The sequence below is a fragment of the Nilaparvata lugens genome, chromosome 4 (assembly GCF_014356525.2).
Source record: "Nilaparvata lugens isolate BPH chromosome 4, ASM1435652v1, whole genome shotgun sequence".
Lineage (NCBI taxonomy): Eukaryota > Metazoa > Arthropoda > Insecta > Hemiptera > Delphacidae > Nilaparvata > Nilaparvata lugens.
The window spans coordinates 78,689,878-78,709,764 of record NC_052507.1 but is presented as its reverse complement, the minus strand read 5'-3'; the positions used below and the strand labels follow the sequence as shown (position 1 = coordinate 78,709,764).

Genomic DNA, 19,887 nt, shown 5'->3' with positions numbered 1-19,887 from the left:
AGAAGTACGAAATCTAGGCTATCAAACGTATGCGTACAATATTTAATTTTTTGCAATACAATTTGCGATAATTTATCATAGTTCTAATTCACTAGATGAATGGCTCTACCTATTCCGTCAGGTGCCGAATCTTGCACCCTGAGATAAAAATATATATTCGATACAAATAAATCTACTAAATACTAGAGATTTTAATATATAGATATATTTGGATTATTAGTGGCTAATTATCAAGCTGATCTTAGAGCACATATTTTGATTGAATTATCCAAGCGACAAGTATTAGCAAGTACATGTCGCAGCTACATGCCAAAGAATGCATATGATTTCAAGATAAAGGCACATGGTAATGATTCGTGCCATAAATCTAGAATATAAAGTTAGCCTGTGATATTTTATTGATTTCAAATATTGTTCTATTTTTATATTATATTTTTTATCGCTCTATATATATTTTTTGCCTCGACTGATCTTTGCATTATTTGTGTAATATATGTGTGAAATTTTCATGGTGTGCAATTTATTTTATATTCCTCAAACTCTATAGTATAAGTATCATTTATATATATATTTATTATTATTGAATTACAAGAGTTATTGGAGAAGCCCATATCTAGGCCTATCAAGATTTTTTAAGACTGAATACTATTAGAAAACCACGCCCTAATTATATTAAATCTCATGCTTTACCGACTGATGCCAAGCAGGAGGCTAATCGTTATTTAAATATAAAGAATACGTGACAGAAAGACATGTCGCCAACGTGATAGGCCACGGATACGACAGAAAGACATGTCGTACCAACGTGGGACTGATGATGAGAGCCAAGCTCATTGATAATTATTTGAAATTAGTCAATAACCATATTGAAAATTATAGATAACTTATACGAGTTGTGAGGAAAACTGGCGAAGGAAAATTTGTATTACTTTTTGGGGAATCAATAGCTTTAAATAAAGAGAAATTATATGTTTTAAAGAAAATTTTATATTATTATTATTGTAGAAAATATATTTTATAGAGAGAGCTATTATATTTTATGGGCCTAAACTGCTAGTCAGAAATCAATGAATAGTATTATTATATTATAAGAGCTTAAGTAATAAATAGTTACCTGGCTTGTAATGTCCATAGGCCTATCCTCATTTGTGTCCTTATTAATGCCTTGTTGGCCAAAACTTTCACTTTTTTTTTAACAAACACTTGACACTTAATCCATTTTTAAAATATGAGTTTCTCTTCGTCCACGCAAAGTAAGGTAGCAGACACACTGCAGACGGCGATAATAGCGGAGATCGACGCTGAGGGGGGCGCGATGGAGTCCAACGCCCAGATATCTTCAATCACCGCCAAGAATCCTGTGAACAGTAATAAACCGTTAAATGTCTCCCAAGAAGCAATAAGGAGGGTTATAGTAGAGGGGATGATCAAGTCATTTTCTAATAGTTTAGAAAAAACAATGACCACAGTAATGAAGAACTTAAAGGCGGAAATGAAGGAAATGCGGGAATCATTGAAGGATACATCGGTAAGAACGGGTAAGGAAACTGCGGACACAATATCAGCATCTACCGCTGAAAATCAAGAACTAATTACAACCGATTTAACAGCAAAAATAGATACTGTCACTTGTGAGTTAAACGAAAGAATAGATAACTACCAGCACAAACACTTCGCAAATTCATGAAATAGCTCACCCAATTCTGATATAAACCAAACATAGTACAACTTGAAAATCAAATACATCAATTTCCGCACGAGAATCTAGAGCCTATTCCCATAGCAACGTTTGATTCACTACACAGTTTCAATGAATTAGGCCGTTTTGACAATACAGACCGCTATCTCCAACCTAAAGAATTTATAGATCAGATAAAACTAGTTCAATCATTAACACCCACCTCTTGGAATTTTTGGCGTCTTCGTTTGACTAGTTTATTGATTGGCGAACCCCTGATGTTCTTTCGGAGTAGAGCCCATGAATTTACATCATTGGATGAGTTTGTCGCTGTCTTCCTGGAACAGTATTGGAGCAGAAGTAAACAGTTGGACGTGCTAGCGGACATTATATCATGCGATTTCAACCCTAATTTAGACGGTGCATGTACCACTTTCGTCACTGCCCTACAGTTTAAAAATTCTCAATTGAGCGAGCCCATTAATGAATCGGCATTAGCAAGTATTATTTTAAAGAAGCTACCGTATCAAGTTAGAATGGCACTCGCCACACAACCCATTACTGATTGCAAGCAGCTGATTAATCATTTATATGGCATACAGTCTGTGATGGCAATATCAAACCACCGTTCAGACCAGAGATACGCCCAAAATCAACATAACTCAAAATTTAATCAGTATAACAGCCAAAATTATGAATCAGTACCATATGATTGCTCACGATCTACCCCTCAATTTAAACGCCGCTATAATCATAATCAAAATAACAGCTGGAATAATAGAAGTTTTCAGAATCGTCAAACAAACCATTATCCACAGCAAACCTATGAAAGAAAATATTATTATGGCCATGATCGATTCAACACAAATAATGATTACACTCAGAATAATTTATAATAGAAATTACAAACCGCCACCTCATCAAATAAGTACAAACTATACATTAGCACATGCAATAGGATTGAATCAACAAAAAATCCGGAACCCAGCACCCAACGACCCGCCACCAGATATACAGAAAACTACAGCTAATAAACCAGGACTATATGATACCCCCGATATAACACCTACAAGCTCCAATGAAACAAACAAAGAAAATCCAGATATTTTAACATCATACACCACCTTTAGAAATGATCCACCGAAAATATTATTAGGAGAACAAAAGCCAACACCAGATAAACCACCACCAAAACCGCCGCCCACCATGCAATTAAAACCAGCCGCAAGCAACAACCCATTTTAAGTATATTGTTTCCCGCCGAAGACCATCACCGCAGGAAGAGCAGCCCGCACATCAAGAGACCGCCACCATGTATCTGCACACCACACCCGCGCATCATTTGACCCCACAGCGGACCAAGGACCCGGACCAAGAGGACGACAACGAGGAGGACGGACTACATGACCGTAAGAGCATGCATCGTAAGGCCCGGAGGCGGAAAAAGCGAAGGAGGAACCGCGCGCGCCGATGGAAGCCGCATGCACGCTTCAAGAGGCCAAGGAGGATTCCGGACCGGCACCAAGGAGGACAGGAAGAGATTGCCGACGTCATGCATCCGCGGCACATTCGCTTCAAGAGGGCAAATCAGCGATGTGACCGGCATAATGGATTGAATGAATGGATTAAAACTGGAGCTACTGATAGGACTACTATGGATTCGTGCATGGGCAACAAGGAAATGGAAGATAGACTAATGAAGAATGGGAAGTGGTTAATAAGAGTGGAAGAAATAAGGAATTATATTAATAAAATGGAAGTACCTGGCTATATGTTGAAAGATTACAATATTAAAAAGATGATAAATGTTTTGATATGGTGTGTAATGTTTGTAATAATGGCTGTGATATTATAAAATACTGTGTTGTAGATATGAGGGAAAATATTATATTGTTATTATTAAATGAATCTATGATTGATAATTGGAAATTTAATATTATAAAAATGTTTATTGTTGTAAGCCTAACGAGTTATAATGAGCCGAGATCAAGAATATTAAATGAATATAAGAGGAAAGATGAATTAAAATTACATGATGATTGGAATAAGAATGGATTGAAAGGAACTACCATTAATAAATCAAGGAATTGTTCAAAAAAGTATACAAGATACCAGGGCTTTAAATTCATGATGAAAAATTATCAACTAGGACAGCCTCAACAATCAACAGCAGATAACCTAACCGGCCTTGTAGCTATAACAAGCAGAAAGTCAAAAGATACGGGAAAGCCACGAAATTTCTACATGAAATATCACAGAATTTCAAATAAATACGATAAGAAATCAAGGAAAACATTATTATCAAACCGATTACTACCTTCCTTAATAAATTTAATCTTGGTATAGGACCTCGTGGCAACAATCCATGTTTTAATTCCTTCCAGCCGTTAGAAGCCTGCAATAAGGAAAAGAACAATTTTTAAATATGTAATTAAATTATATACATCAGATAAAAAAGGACACAAGCGGGGATAATAAAATTAAATTTGTTAATTACCTTTTTAAGAGAAAAAATTGAGCAGTTAGGTTAGTTATGAAAGTCGATAGCAAATTCTGATGTAACATGTAACACTCTGAATTGTAGAACAGCGACAGCTGACCAAAGCCACCCAAATCAAATGAATGTAATATCTGTTGAACATATGTTTATAAAAAGAAGTACTGTACCAAAGAGTTATTATTATTGTTATTTATTATATTTATTAATGTCGATATATTTATTTATATGTTTTTATATTATTACTTTTAATTATGCCACGTTTGTTACCTGAAAAGATTAAAGTGAATACCAGTTACCAAAACCAAAGAGCCATTAGCAAAAGAAAGTATTGTACCTGATGTATAGAAAATTATTTATATAAGACCTAAGAAATACTATAAGATATAAGCCCAGAAGTTTATGAATCGAAATTATTGTCTAAAAGGAATCATTTATGAGAATTATGAAATGTGTGTAGTTAAGTTGGCAGCCCTGCAAGCGGCGAATTCAAAAATTACTGTGTTGTAAATGGTGTCAGGAGGAGTACGTTTAGAAGTTTATATTTATGATATTTTTATGTGTGTTGAGGAGGAGAATTTGTTATTGTTTTTGATAAAGGTATAAAGGAGATGCAGCAAATATGACTGCGAAATGTGATAGAAGTAGGAGAGTATAATTTATAAATAAAGTATAGTGTATATCAATGTATTGAAGGGTGGGTTTTCATTAAAAACATTGTGATTCTCAAATATTTTGAATTCAAACCAGGGGCGTGTGTAACATCTTAAATCTGGGTAGATGAAAAGCCCTAACAGAAATAGTAATAGGTCTAAAATAAAGTAATTGGCTAATATCGCCAAGCAGATAATAAACAAGATTAGATAGCATCAGCTTGTTCTGGCTAAATGGTACAAGAACTTAAAAAGGATTTGAAGGAAGTTTACTACTCATAAATAGATATTTATAAAATATTTGAAGATTGAGGTTAGGTAGATGTATTCACAGATCGGTGACCTAGAGATCGATCAAACCGAAGAACGTAGAATCTGACCAAAACCCCTTGGCAGAGCTTTATTGCATTCGGATGGTGTGCAATGTGAAAAAACACCCGTCCACGTGGCTAATTATTAGTTAGCATGGAATTAATATTAATATATAATATTAACTAGCATGCAAAGAGCATAAATAAAAAACCAAATAAAAATAATTTAATGTATTCAGGAAATAAGAGTTACCAGGCGCATGAATACCTAATAAAATTTGCATGCACCAATAGTAAAACGGCAGTTAATAGGCGGCAACTGTAGGCCAATTCAAAAATATTTATATATATTTATATAAATGTAGTAGATTTCGTGTAAAAATTTGTGTAATCTATGTTATCAATATGGCTCGAATGCAAAGAAATTATTAATCATATAATCTAAGCAATATTTTGGCATTTTTTGTAAGATCTATTTGAATTTAATGGCGGAGGATTGAGATATTTAATTTTATGCTAATTTGAAAGTCGGAAAGAGGATCTGTAAAACTTGAGAAGGAAGAACCAGCACTCGCCAAGATGCCACCATAAGAGGACCCCAAATATTTTAGAGCGAAGTACCTTATTAATAATTTTGTAAAAGTTAAAGTTAAAGTAAATTATTAAATTCTTAAAAGACTTCGTGATGCTATTGTGAAGCAGAAGTCATTTTTCATTTTTTTTATTAAATTTATAACCCCCTGGAGGAGACGATTCCGGCTACCATATTCCCGGACCACATGGAGTTGGATCGACATCGGCGGCTTACAAGAAGATTTTCGACACGTGAGTGATTTAAATTTGAATTTAGTGATGGGCGCCCTAGTGCTTCGAAATAATCTGATGATCAAAGCTAGCTCGCCGAAAGGGTTATTATAAATTAGAAATTATTAAGAGTAATACTTGCGCAAGTAAAAAATTAGTATTAAAGGTATTTAATTGAAAGAAAAATATAGATCAATATTTTAGAAATTTCTATTTAATCAAAGAAGTACGAAATCTAGGCTATCAAACGTATGCATACAATATTTAATTTTTTGCAATACAATTTGCGATAATTTATCATAGTTCTAATTCACTAGATGAATGGCTCTACCTATTCCGTCAGGTGCCGAATCTTGCACCCTGAGATAAAAATATATATTCGATACAAATAAATCTACTAAATACTAGAGATTTTAATATATAGATATATTTGGATTATTAGTGGCTAATTTATCAGCTGATCTTAGAGCACATATTTTTGATTGAATTATCCAAGCAGACAAGTATTAGCAAGTACATGTCACAGCTACATGCAAAGAATGCATATGATTTCAAGATAAAGGCACATGGTAATGATTCGTGCCATAATCTAGAATATAAAGTTAGCCTGTGATATTTTTATTGATTTCCAATATTGTTCTATTTTTATATTATATTTTTTATCGCTATATATATATTTTTTGCCTCGACTGATCTTTGCATTATTTGTGTAATATATGTGTGAAATTTTTCATGGTGTGCAATTTATTTTATATTCCTCAAACTCTATAGTATAAGTATCATTTATATATATATATTTATTATTATTGAATTACAGGAGTTATTGGAGAAGCCCATATCTAGGCCTATCAAGATTTTTTAAGACTGAATACTATTAGAAAACCACGCCCTAATTATATTAAATCTCATGCTTTACCGACTGATGCCAAGCAGGAGGCTAATCGTTATTTAAATATAAAGAATAACGTGACAACATGTTGCAGAGTTATCAACAAAAAGTGGAGGGATTTGAAAGGAATCTGAGAGTTTTGTGAAGTAGTTTCAATTTTTGGAGAAATGTGAGCATCGACTGAAGTTTGTTTTGTTAAAGGTATGCAAAAGTGTTTGCAGCTGCTCTTGTTGTTTTAAGTATACTTCTCATTTTGTAATCAGCGAGTTTATAGTCTTAAAACGGTTTCAACCACCATAAAAAGCTGAGAACTTGTACGATAGTTCGAATTTTCAAATGTATGTGTTATAAGTAGGCCTGGTCAGTTGTGAAAACTTGTGCGATAGTTCGAACTTTCAAATGTATGTGTTATAAGTAGGCCTAGTCAGTTGTGAAAACTTGTGCGATGGTTCGAACTTTCAAATGTATGTGTTATAAGTAGTCATTTGTAAAAACTTGTACGATATTACGAACTTTCAAATCTTCGTTCATAAATAATCATTGAATTTGAATGAAATCATGAATATAAGAGCAGTGTTTCAAGTTGACATCATTTATAATATAATAGTAAGATGTGTATGCTTCGAGAAATAATGCTGTTCAGCGTCAGTTCATCATATGAATGTGCTCTCATCTCACATAGATGTGCATATAAATATGTGCAAATATGTGTATGTGCATCATGTTCTCATGTACAATAGTCTCAAAACGGTTTCAACCACAATAAAAGCTAGTCATATAAATATTAAGTTCCATCTGAGCCCAGTTCAAAATTCAGGTATGAGCCTCTCGGAATAATATGTTATTTTTTATGAGATCTAATAATGCCGTTAGAATTTTGTATACACATTAACTTAATCTGAACCCAGGTCAAAATTCAGGTATGAACCTCTCGGAATAATATGTTATTTTTTATGAGATCTAATGATGCCGTTAGAATTTTGTATACACAATAACTTAACGATTTTTCTTGACAGTAAAAAATTCAATATCAAATTTGTTGGATTTAGAGCTGATATTTATTCAATGTACACAAATTTTGTGCTTGATTGATGAGTACTGATGATTCTATAATTTAATAAACATTCCAATATTATAACTCTAATCTCGGGGGACCGAGCTTTGCTCAGGAGTGTGAAAGCATGGAAAATTGGAAACGAAAGATTGAATTTATAGTTTATTTTATTTATTCATTTTCTCAGTCGTACAATTATTTTTACAGTTATATGAGGAGGCACAACAGGCTTATGCCCAAAACTGTCCCTTTAGAGATTTATACTACAGTCCAAATCTAAATCTAGGTTAAGCTACTATCACTCATCAAAATAACAATTAATTCACACTTCAAAAAACAAACACATCATCAATTAAAAATAGATAATTATACTATGAATTCTATTTAGAATGATATACTATGTTTGCTACAATATTTGTTAATATACTATGCATCACTAACAGCATCTAGTTACTATTTTGGACTTTAGAAGTAAACATGTTTTCTAAAAAAAGAGAAATAAACTAAAATAAGTTTCTCTTGCTGAATCTTTCTTCTCGTGAGATCAGCTGGATGATCCCACACACATGCACTCGCTCACTCTTTCCCATTACGATATCGACAGACGACAAAATTTACAGCTGTTTTTCCAAGGACGTATTTATCCTTTAAATGTCTTTTAGCGAGTTATCCAAGGGTTGAGACCTAGTGTAATCTAATCTTGATATCATAAACCTACTTTGTTCCAAAAACAGGCTAACAGTCATGTCAGATGAGATGTGAGTTATCAGCATATCAAAGAATTATGAAATCTAACTCTTCTGATATTTAAAAACAGTCGACGATTTGTATTAGTGTTTTCCAAAAGATCAAGCAAACAACTAATGTTAAATCTCGCTGTGCTGTTCAGTTTTATTGATAAGCTATTTCCAACTCAATTTTCCAGTGTAGCTCTCACCCTACTATCCACCGTATTTAGATGATAATATACTTCTTCTATATACCGTGCTACTATCTACATGTAAGTATATATCTACAGTATCAACCCTTTGTCTTCCAATTCACACGACATTTCTTATAATTTTTTTTTTCATTTTCAGTACCTTCACGTTGGTTGCCATATTCAGAAACCAGTGAAAGATCAAGGCATGAAGGTAAGAACACGAAGTTTTTAATAATTTATTCCATTTATCTATTCATTTATAAGAGTGAAGATTGTGCATGATGTCAGGGAGGAGGGAAATACTCCATGCTGAAGAGAATCGCACACGATTGATTGATTTATTTATTGATTGGACAGAAACAGAGTGCAATGGAGAAGGAGGAATCATGTATGGACCTGCCCAAGGGCAGAATACTGATGGTGATGATTTATTTATAATTTTATGAAAATATATATTAGATCCTAACGTAATAGCTCTACTTATCAATCATAAAAATATTCTCAATTTCTATATTAGTACCTTGAAATTAGTATTTTTCCCTCTTCAAAGACTTCATCCAACTGCCGGAGTTTCAAGAACCGTTGATTCTTTATTTCTGGTAGATTACATCAAAATTGTCTAACATTAAATCTACAAACAGCGCTAACCATGATTATCAATGAATCATAAGGATGTGCAAAGGCTAAAAATAAACTTTCTACTCGTGATATTTTCCAAAGTTTTTCGATTTGTATATCATTAAGCTATCAATATGAAAAAGTTTTCTCAGGAAAACATTTTTTTCGATCATTACTTTTTGAGATATGAGCGCCTGAAGTTTTAATTTTTGGGACAGAACATTCCAAATTCGGTAAGATAATCTATGAGATTTAGAGGATGGATTCTTCATGGTATTGTTGATCTAGTAAGACAAAAAAATTCTGAAAATATCAATTTTTGAAGAAGTTACTAAATTTACCAAAAATAACTCAACAAAAAGTTATTTTTAGTAAATTTAATAACTATACTGAATGGGATCCAACTGGAAAAAGAAGGAGAGGTAGACCGCCCGAACTGTGGAACAAAGAGGTGTATACGTGTATGATGAATAGAAATCTGGTCCAGGGAGACTGGAATAATCGCAATAAATGGCAGATGGGATGCGAGAAACGGCTGGAGCTGTAAAATAAACTCGCTTATACTAAATAATAACTATATAAAATAACTATCTTAAAATGGATATTTTCAGAAAATTAATGTATCACTAGATCAACAATATCATGAAGAATCTATCCTATGGATCTCATGGATTTATCTCTTACCGAATTTGAAATGTTCTGTCCCAAAAATTTAAACTTTAGGCGCTCATATCTCAAGAAGTAATAATCGGAAAAAAATGTTTACCTGAGAAAACATTTCATTTTGATAGCCTAATGATATACAAATCGAAAAACTTTGAAAAATATCTCCAGTAGAAAGTTTATTTTTAGCCTTTGCACAGCCTTAATAGTAATAATCTTGACTCACTGTTTTGAAAATATACCTTACTTGAAAGTCTGGAAATATGTTCAAACACCCGGAGAAATATTCAAGAATCCTAATCTCATTACCTTTAATGATCTCCAGAAGCAGAAATATTCATGAATTATCATATCAATTTTAATAATCTCCGAAAACATTAATCTCTCAACTTCAAAGTAGAAGTAACGTCATGATTCTAACTTGGGATAATTTATGTATGACTCAGTCAGTCAGCCTCATATTATGAAATAGAAATAATAATGATTGATTAAGAGCAGAGAGCAAATCAGAAGTTTAATCTCGTGACCTCCAATTTTATCAATAATACAGAATATAAAATGTGTTCTAGTAAACTGAAATTTCATTGCACACATTATTGTGTCAATTTTAGCAATTGATTTAGTGTTCAAGTGAAGAGTATCCTTATATCTTGTGAATTTGTTGAAAAAAACGTTTGATTTAGTCAAACATTATAGAAAGCTGATGAAGATGGATTTATTTGATAAATGAATCTTTATATAATAATATGGTGTTATTACAATATTTCATATCAAATAGTTATTAGTTATTGGTTTATACCTTCATCAACAATATTCTCATCAATTCAAGTAAAATAGGAATATCTTATTGACCTCAATTCGGGTGCTATAATTCTAATTTCTTCTTTTTCTATTTATATATTCATTCAATGATACACGAAACTCGATTAATTAATATTATTGGGGAATGACCAACAGGCACAGCCCAAAACTGTTCCTTCCCCGAATTTGGTTTAATTCATATACTAGTCAAAAAAGTTGGTTGTGTTTCATTCATTTTGAGTCCAATTTTCAGTGCAAACATTAAAAAACAAGAAACTTCGGATTATAATAGAATAGAATAGAAAAATCTTTATTCATCAGACATGTGCAAATACATATTGAATAGAATAGAATAGAAATAGTCTTTATTCATCAGATGTAAGAAATACATTGGAACAGTGTCAATAAATTAAATATATATAGATATAAATAACTAGGCTAGCCTAGTATAGACAAAAACGTTTCGTCAAAAATCAATGTTAAACTCTTGAAACGAATACAGAGACAAGATACTCCCTTAGATACTTTGCAAACATTCTTGGATCTTCTAATATTTGGAGACTGCTTGGTAACTTTACAAAACACTCCTTACCTCTGTATACGGTTTTTTTCGTAAAAAGATCTAATCTGTGCCTCTCTATTATACGACCAAACCTTATATCATAGCCATGAGTGTTATCTCTCAAGTTTGTCACCAAATGTTTTGAAAAAGACTATAGCATCATATATGTATTGTCCATATATTGATAAAATTTCCAGGTCTAAGAAAGCTAATTTTACAGAATCAGTTCTATTGAGGTTCAGCATAGTTCTTATTGCTCGTTTTTGCTGTTTTAGAATTTTATCAAGGTTACATTTACTTGTATACCATATATGAATAGCGTCAGTTTGAAGTTACATATAAGTCTTAACTATAGTTGGCACACAAATAAAATTCAAAATAAATCAATGATCGCTGTTGTCGAACTCCTGCAAAGAATACAGAGATAAGCTCACCAAATATTCCTTCAAATTTTCACCAAATATTTTGATAACTCCAATTAACTTTAAATTGTCTGGTGAATCGATAGAAATTTTCTTCCTTTGAAAGATTTAGATTGTCTAGAACCAAGAATACAGAGATAAGCTCACCAAATATTTCTTCAAATTTTTACTAAATATTTTGATATCTCCAATTAACTTTAAATTGTCTGGTGAATTGATAAAAAATGTTCTTCCTTTGAGAGATTTAGATTGTCTAGAGCCAAATAAAATAACGAATTTACACTCACCATTCAAACAATAATAATGATAATACAATTTAAATTGTGTGTGTGTTGAATAAAATTTTCAGTACAAACAGTTTCAGTTTTGCTCGAAGAGAAACCCAGCTCAGTTTACAAGTTTCAATAAGCATCAACAAGAGTCTCGGTTAGAAACTCTTGAGTAGATAGGCGTCAGTATGTAAGTGTTTGTAGTTGATATTCCCAATAACGTTCATGACTAAAATAAAGCAATTATTTTCGTCGAGTTCAACGGCTCTGTTTACACGTCAATGATGTATCAGCTGCATGAAAACGCTCCTAATGCACCTGTCTTCTCATTATTGATCACACATTATAACTTTGCGAGTACATTTTGCACTTTGAATTTGATCAACAACTATAAGTTATTGGTATTATCTGTTGCAAAGTTTTCTTATTCTCAATGAAATTAGATTTGATGAATTTGTTCAGTGTGAGATGAATCTCACTTCTCTCAACAATTGAGATAATAGTTGAGTAGGTCTCTCAATTTTAGCGGAACAGAAGAAAAAACAAACTAATAAATAACAGTGGATTAATTCATTGTGACTTCGGGATAGAGTTTCATTGTTATACTTAGTAATCAGGAATCCTAAAATTTTTATTCATGTAATTTCATGTAAGAATTCTGGCTCTTCTAGTTTCTATTACCTCTATTTGAGAGAAATGTTTTTCAATAATGTTTGCTGTGGGACCTTCCCGCAAGGGACTCACCACCAACAAAAGCCATACGAATTTACTTTTTTTGTTTTCCAATATCGACTTATATTTATATAATATTTACATGATTTAATATTAATATCAATATTTACATGCTTTGTCACAATTTCTCAACGTAACTGCAATCTGGACCATTGTTGGAGTCGAGTTCAATTCATTCCCTTGGTTCCCATTTTTTTTTTCAAATTCGAGGAGACCAGAAAGTGTCAAGAAAGGAATTTACATGCAATCCCATACGAGACTATTAGTATCATGATGAAATATTGTAGTTTGCAAAAAAATATCTCTTAATTTGATTTGATGCAGAAATCAAATAGCTGAGGTCAACGATATAATGAATATTCAAATTCCAATTTATTTTCACAAAGTACAAACATTTCAATATACGACAAAAATGCAATGAAATACAACATAGCCACCTCTAATACAAGGCCGCGACCTACGATGTTGCAACGTCGCAGTGTAAGCCTACAATCTAAGATTTTAAAAAATACCAGCTGATATTTTTCACCAATCATGTATTAGATTCTAGGCCTACACTGCGACGTTGCAATATCGTAGGATTAGAGGTGGCTATGATTACAATTAATTCAAATATAGAACATACCTCACTAAATAATAATATATTGAACAATAATAGTATTAATAATATCAATACTTCTATGCATAACTAGCAATAATATAATGTACAATCAAGTAGAACAGAATCGAGTTTGAATAAGTTTGAATGTTCAATATCAAAGTTCGAGAGCAGTTAACCTGTGTGGATAGATATTTGTTTGTTTCTTCTCAATACTTGGAGTCACTGAACTTGCTTAAATACTAAAACGGACTAATTTCTCAAGCTACATATTTTCGAACTGTAAGATGGTCATCATCATCATCATCATCTTCACTTTAGGGATAAGGTTTATTAATTAACCTGTTCCAGTACCCATCTCTTTCTTGGCCACCCTACATCTCTTTTTACTTGGCCCTATTACCATAGGTAAGGAAAGTATTGCTTTCCAAAAAAAATTAAGATACCCTAATTTCAAGTTTTCTATACGTTTCAAGGTCCCCTGAGTCCAAAAACATTATTTTTGGGTGTGTGTGTGTGTGTGTGTGTGTGTGTGTGTGTGTGTGTGTGTGTGTGTGTGTGTGTGTTGTGTGTGGTGTGGTGTGTGTGTGTGTGTGGTGTGTGTGTGTGTGTGTGGTGTGTGTGTGTGTGTGTGTGTGTGTGTGGTGTGTGTGTGTGGTGTGTGTGTGTGTGTGTGTGTGTGTGTGTGTGTGTGTGTGTGTGTGTGTGTGTGGTGTGTGTGTGTGTGTGTGTGTGTGGTGTGTGTGTGGTGTGTGTGTGTGTGTATGTGTGTGTGTGTGTGAACAGGATAACTCCATTCCTAATCAACCGATTGACATGAAATTTTAAACTTAAGGTCCTTATACCATGAGGATCCGACAATAAGAAATTCAATGAAAATGAAATTAGATTTGATGAATTTGTTCAGTGTGAGATGAATCTCACTTCTCTCAACAATTGAGATAATAGTTGAGTAGGTCTCTCAATTTTAGCGGAACAGAAGAAAAAACAAACTAATATATAACAGTGGATTAATTCATTGTGACTTCGGGATAGAGTTTCATTGTTATACTTAGTAATCAGGAATCCTAAAGTTTTTATTCATGTTTTTATTCTGGCTCTTCTAGTTTCTATTACTTCTATTTAAGAGAAATGTTTCTCAATAATGTTTGCTGTGGGACTTTCCCGCAAGTGACTCCCCACCAACAAACGCCATACGAATTTACTTTTTTTGTTTTCCAATATCGACTTATATTTATATAATATTTACATGATTTAATATTAATATAAATATTTATATGACTTAATATTTACATGCTTTGTCACAATTTCTCAACGTAACTGCAATCTGGACCATTGTTGGAGTCGAGTTCAATTCATTCCCTTGGTTCCCATTGTTTTCAAATTCGAGGAGACCAGAAAGTGTCAAGAAAGGAATTTACATGCAATCCCATACGAGACTATTAGTATCATGATGGAATATTGTAATTTGCAAAAAAATATCTCTCAATTTGATTTGATGCAGAAATCAAATAGCTGAGGTCAACGATATAATGAATATTCAAATTCCAATTTATTTTCACAAAGTACAAACATTTCAATATACGACACAAATGCAATGAAATACAACATAGCCACCTCTAATACAAGGCCGCGACCTACGATGTTGCAACGTCGCAGTGTAAGCCTACAATCTAAGATTTTAAAAAATACCAGCTGATCTTTTTCACCAATCATGTATTAGATTCTAGGCCTACACTGCGACGTTGCAATATCGTAGGATTAGAGGTGGCTATGATTACAATTAATTCAAATAAAGAACACTAGCCGTCAGGCTCGCTTCGCTCGCCATATCCGTCTAGCCAGGGGGCTCCGCCCCCTGAACCCCCGACTGGATCGTCCAAGAATGAGTTCAGCCGGCTCGCTTCGCTCGCCTGCATTTTTCATTTGAGCATTTTTATCATATGTTAGGACAATATCAGTCGGGGGTCCAGAAACGTCTGGCTAAACGGATATGGCGAGCGAAGCGAGCCTGACGGCTAGTAATATAATATTCCCAGGATTGAAGTAGCAGTGCCCAATCAATTTTTCCGCGATAAATGCATTTAAATCTTCATCTTGGTGCCAACCTAACAAAGTCAACTCAACTTAATGCCAACCTGACAAAATTATTAATTTAGTTGCCAGTTAACAACTGTTTCGAAGAGGTATTCTATCTAGATTATAGTTCTATAGTAACATATGATATGGAAATTTCAATTATAATTAAGAGATTGGGAGAAGAAGAATATACATGCTAAAAGACGAACTTTAAACCCTTAAAAACCACCCTTAGAGTTAAAATATCGCCAAAAGATTTCTTAGTGCGCCTCTAAAGGGCCAACTGAACATACCTACCAAATTTGAACGTTTTTGGTCCGGTAGATTTTAGTTATGCGAGTGAGTGAGTGAGTGAGTGAGTGAGTGAGTGCCATTTCGCTTTTATATATATAGATACCTCACTAAATAATAATATATTGAACAATAATAGTATTAATAATATCAATACTTCTATGCATAACTAGCAATAATATAATGTACAATCAAGTAGAACAGAATCGAGTTTGAATAAGTTTGAATGTTCAATATCAAAGTTCGAGAGCAGTTGACCTGTGTGGATAGATATTTGTTTGTTTCTTCCCAATACTTGGAGTCACTGAACTTGCTTAAATACTAAAACGGACTAATTTCTCAAGCTACATATTTTCGAACTGTAAGATGGTCATCATCATCATCATCTTCACTTTAGGGATAAGGTTTATTAATTGACCTGTTCCAGTACCCATCTCTTTCTTGGCCACCCTAAGTGGCCATCTTCACTTTCATGGAGAGGAGCAACCGATAAAACTTGTCTTATTTTAGTATTTCTGATTCTATCAATTCTAGTGCAGTCAGTATTTTCGAACTTAAAGATGGTTGCAAGTAGAATTTTTTTGGAAGGAACTGAAGTGAAAAACGTTGAGTGGAAAACGGTTAGAAGCAATATGAAAGTGCCAAAATAACAGTCGAAGATCTCTGTTTATAAAAATACAAGAATTCTGTTGGAAAAACCGAAACATCGTGTATTAAGAAGAGTTTCTCCCCCAAACCAGTTACAATGTCATGAGAAATGCAGCTGTTAAAGAACATTTCCTGTTCTCTATAGGAAACGTCTGTTCGCTCTCGTATAAAACATTTTGATTGTGAGGTTGTTGAATCCAATATCAGTCGAATTCTTCGATAGAAAACTCGATAAAAGCGACGACTGAAAGTGTTATTGTAGATTGAATGGTTTTTATAAAGAAGCCATGAAGACATTCAGGTTGAAGCTTAGAAATTGCTATTCATACCCACGTGCCAATGACTAAACACTCCACGAAACGCTCTTCAAATGCTTCTCTTATTCCAATTCATCGATAACTTTGAAAATGTTTCGAGAATATTATTCCTCAGAGAAAAGACCGACCCTATTCCAGTAAATCACAAGTTCCAATTATTATCAGTAGCTACCGTTTCAGTTGCCTCTCAAAAGACTTTATTACAGATCGTGCCACTTTTTACGTGAAAATGAATAAATCTGAGTGACGATTGAAATGAGGCTCTTATACTCATTTGTAATCTCTCATCTGGTAGAGAGTTAGTGGGGAGGATGTGTGTGTGTTCCCAAAGAATGGACATTGATATGTCCAAAGCTCCGCCAATTTATGTAGATGCATAACAATATGATTATTATCTATAGTTATTATATTACAGATTGCTTTTTCATATCATATACAGTTCAATAGTTATTTTCTTAGTCTATATTATGTAAATTCATCTATAATTTTGCTGTATTGTAAGCTATTGTATATAAGTGTATAAGCCAGTATATATTGTAATCTACATAAATAAAGTACTCAATCAATCAATCTGAAAATGACTGATCTAAGAACACTATATACGTGATGAGAATGAGACTTATTGTTTCACGTTTGTTGAAGCAAATTCTCGATTATCTCGATTAAGATATCCATCTTAATGAAGTGATTATCCTGACAACCCTGAGTGATGATTGGAATGAGGTTCTTGTACTCATTTATAATCTCTGATTTAAAAATGACTGATCTAAGAACACTATATAGGTGATAAGAATGAGAATTATTGTTCACGCTTGTTAAAGCTAATCCCCTTTTTTCACTATTAAGGCTGTGCAAAGGATAAAAATAAACTAGAATAGAATAGAATAGACTTTATTTGCCATAAAAACAAATACAGACATACTGTTGGAAACACAATATTGATTGTAAATAAAACAATAATGCAATAAAAGTTTAAAACTAAATCATAATAATTATGGCAAATTTACTGAGCGCAAAGAAAATAAATTTTCATTTTAAATAAATAACTTATTTTGTATTTTGTTTTTATGGGCAATAAAGATGTTTAAAAAAAAACTTTCTACTGGTGATATTTTTCAGACTTTTTCGATTTGTATATCATCAAGCTATAAAATGAAAAAGTTTTCTCAGGAAAACATTTTTTTATCATTACTTTTTGAGATATAAGCGCCTAAAGCTAGAATTTTTAGAGCAGAACATTTCAAATTGGATAACAGATAAATCCAAGAAATTTTGAGAATGAATTCCCAATGGTATTGTTGATTCAATAAAACAAAAATTTTCTGACAATATCAATTTTTGAGAAAGTTATTCAATTTACTAAACATAACCAAAAATAACTTTTAGTTGAGTTATTTTTGGTAAATTGAATAACTTTCTCAATAATTGATATTTTTTTAAAATCCTGTTTTATTCAATCAATAATACCATGAAGAATTCATCCTCTAAATCTCATTGATTTATCCCTTACGGAATTTGAAATGTTCTGCCCCAAGAATTTAAACTTTAGTCGCTCATATCTCAAAAAGTAATGATCGGAAAAAAATGATTTCCTGAGAAAACTTTTTCATTTTGATAGCTTGATGATATACAAATCAAACAAAATTTTTTTGAAAATATCAATTTTTGAGAAAGTTATTCAATCTGCTAAAAATAACTTTTAGTTGAGTTATTTTTGAATAACTTTCTCAATAATTGATATTTTTTCTAAATCTTGTTTTATTCAATCAATAATACCATGAAGAATTTATCCTCCAAATCTCATCGATTTATCCCTTACGGAATTTGAATTGTTCTGCCCCAAGAATTTAAACTTTAGTCGCTCATATCTCAAAAAGTAATGATCGGAAAAAAATGATTTCCTGATAAAACTTTCTAATTTTGATAGCTTGATGATATACAAATCGAACAACTTTGAAAAATATCACCAGTAAAAAGTTTATTTCTAGCCTTTGCACAGCCTTAAGAAATCTCATCATTCACATCTTCTTATCATGATCACTGAATTTCGTGGACATCTTTCAATGATTTAATGAAGCAACCCTGTGCTAGGTTGGATTACAAGTCATGCATTTGAAAAAAAAAACTCTTTATTTCTATCGTACAAGATTGATTTTATCGTCTATCTTTGAATCACCCTGATAAGTGAAACGTTATCTCCTAAATTTTTTCTCAAAGTTATGATTGGGGTATCAGTCTTTCAGAGGTTGAAGGTCACAGACAATTCTTGTCATCCTGAATGGGTCTCTATCAATATGGTTGATGTTTCTATGCTGCTATAGAGCCGTCCAATAACTCATTCGGTTATAATTTCTCATGTATTTATGTTTATTATTGTAATACTCTTCCGATAACCAATCCTTGTTACAGCACGAGCTCAAGACAAACAGTCGGGAGGTAATCATTCTTTCACAAAAACACCTTCCGATTTCAATAAATTTTGAGGTTTGGTCGTTAAAATCTTGATAGTTTCTAGTGTTGTTATAGAACTTATCCAGCTGCATAAAACGTCAACTATAACAACTTTATAGTACGGTATAAGAAAAAATCAAATTAAAATAATCATTATAGAATTATTTAACAGTTTTAAATCTCAATTCTCATAATATTGTGCTACTTTTTTCAATTCCAATAATTCGAATACACAGGTATTTTTAGAACTAGCAAGTAACCTGTGCTTCGCAATGGGGAAAATTATGTATTGTAAAATGCATTATCCTCCACGTACTTTCAAAAGTATTTACTTTACTACCTGAAACATGATACTAAAGTGTCACTTTTTCGCTCTCGGTACTAAAAAACAGAAAAACTCCCTAGGGAGTAAAAGTGACTCCATTTAAATAACATGGGAAGCATCTCTATTTTAAAAACGTACATTTGGAATAGGTCAGAAGGTCTAAGCTCAGATGAGGAAGCATATAGAGTAGTCATTACTTTTTAGATTATGTTGTAACACATTGTTTGGTCACATACGTTTTTAAAAATTATTTTATTTGCAGTTTTTATGAAAATGTAGGTGGAGGAAAAATGTTGTGTATAT

General features: G+C 32.6%; 1 protein-coding gene across 1 annotated transcript in view; it reads left to right on the top strand.

Annotated features, from left to right (window-relative positions):
• LOC111054599 (doublesex- and mab-3-related transcription factor A2) overlaps positions 1-19,887 on the top strand; it is a 202,158-nt gene that overhangs the window by 69,179 nt on the left and 113,092 nt on the right. The window contains exon 3 of the mRNA XM_039426559.1: positions 8,966-9,019. Coding sequence (XP_039282493.1) covers positions 8,966-9,019 — 54 coding nt within the window. The remainder of the gene's footprint in view (positions 1-8,965; positions 9,020-19,887) is intronic.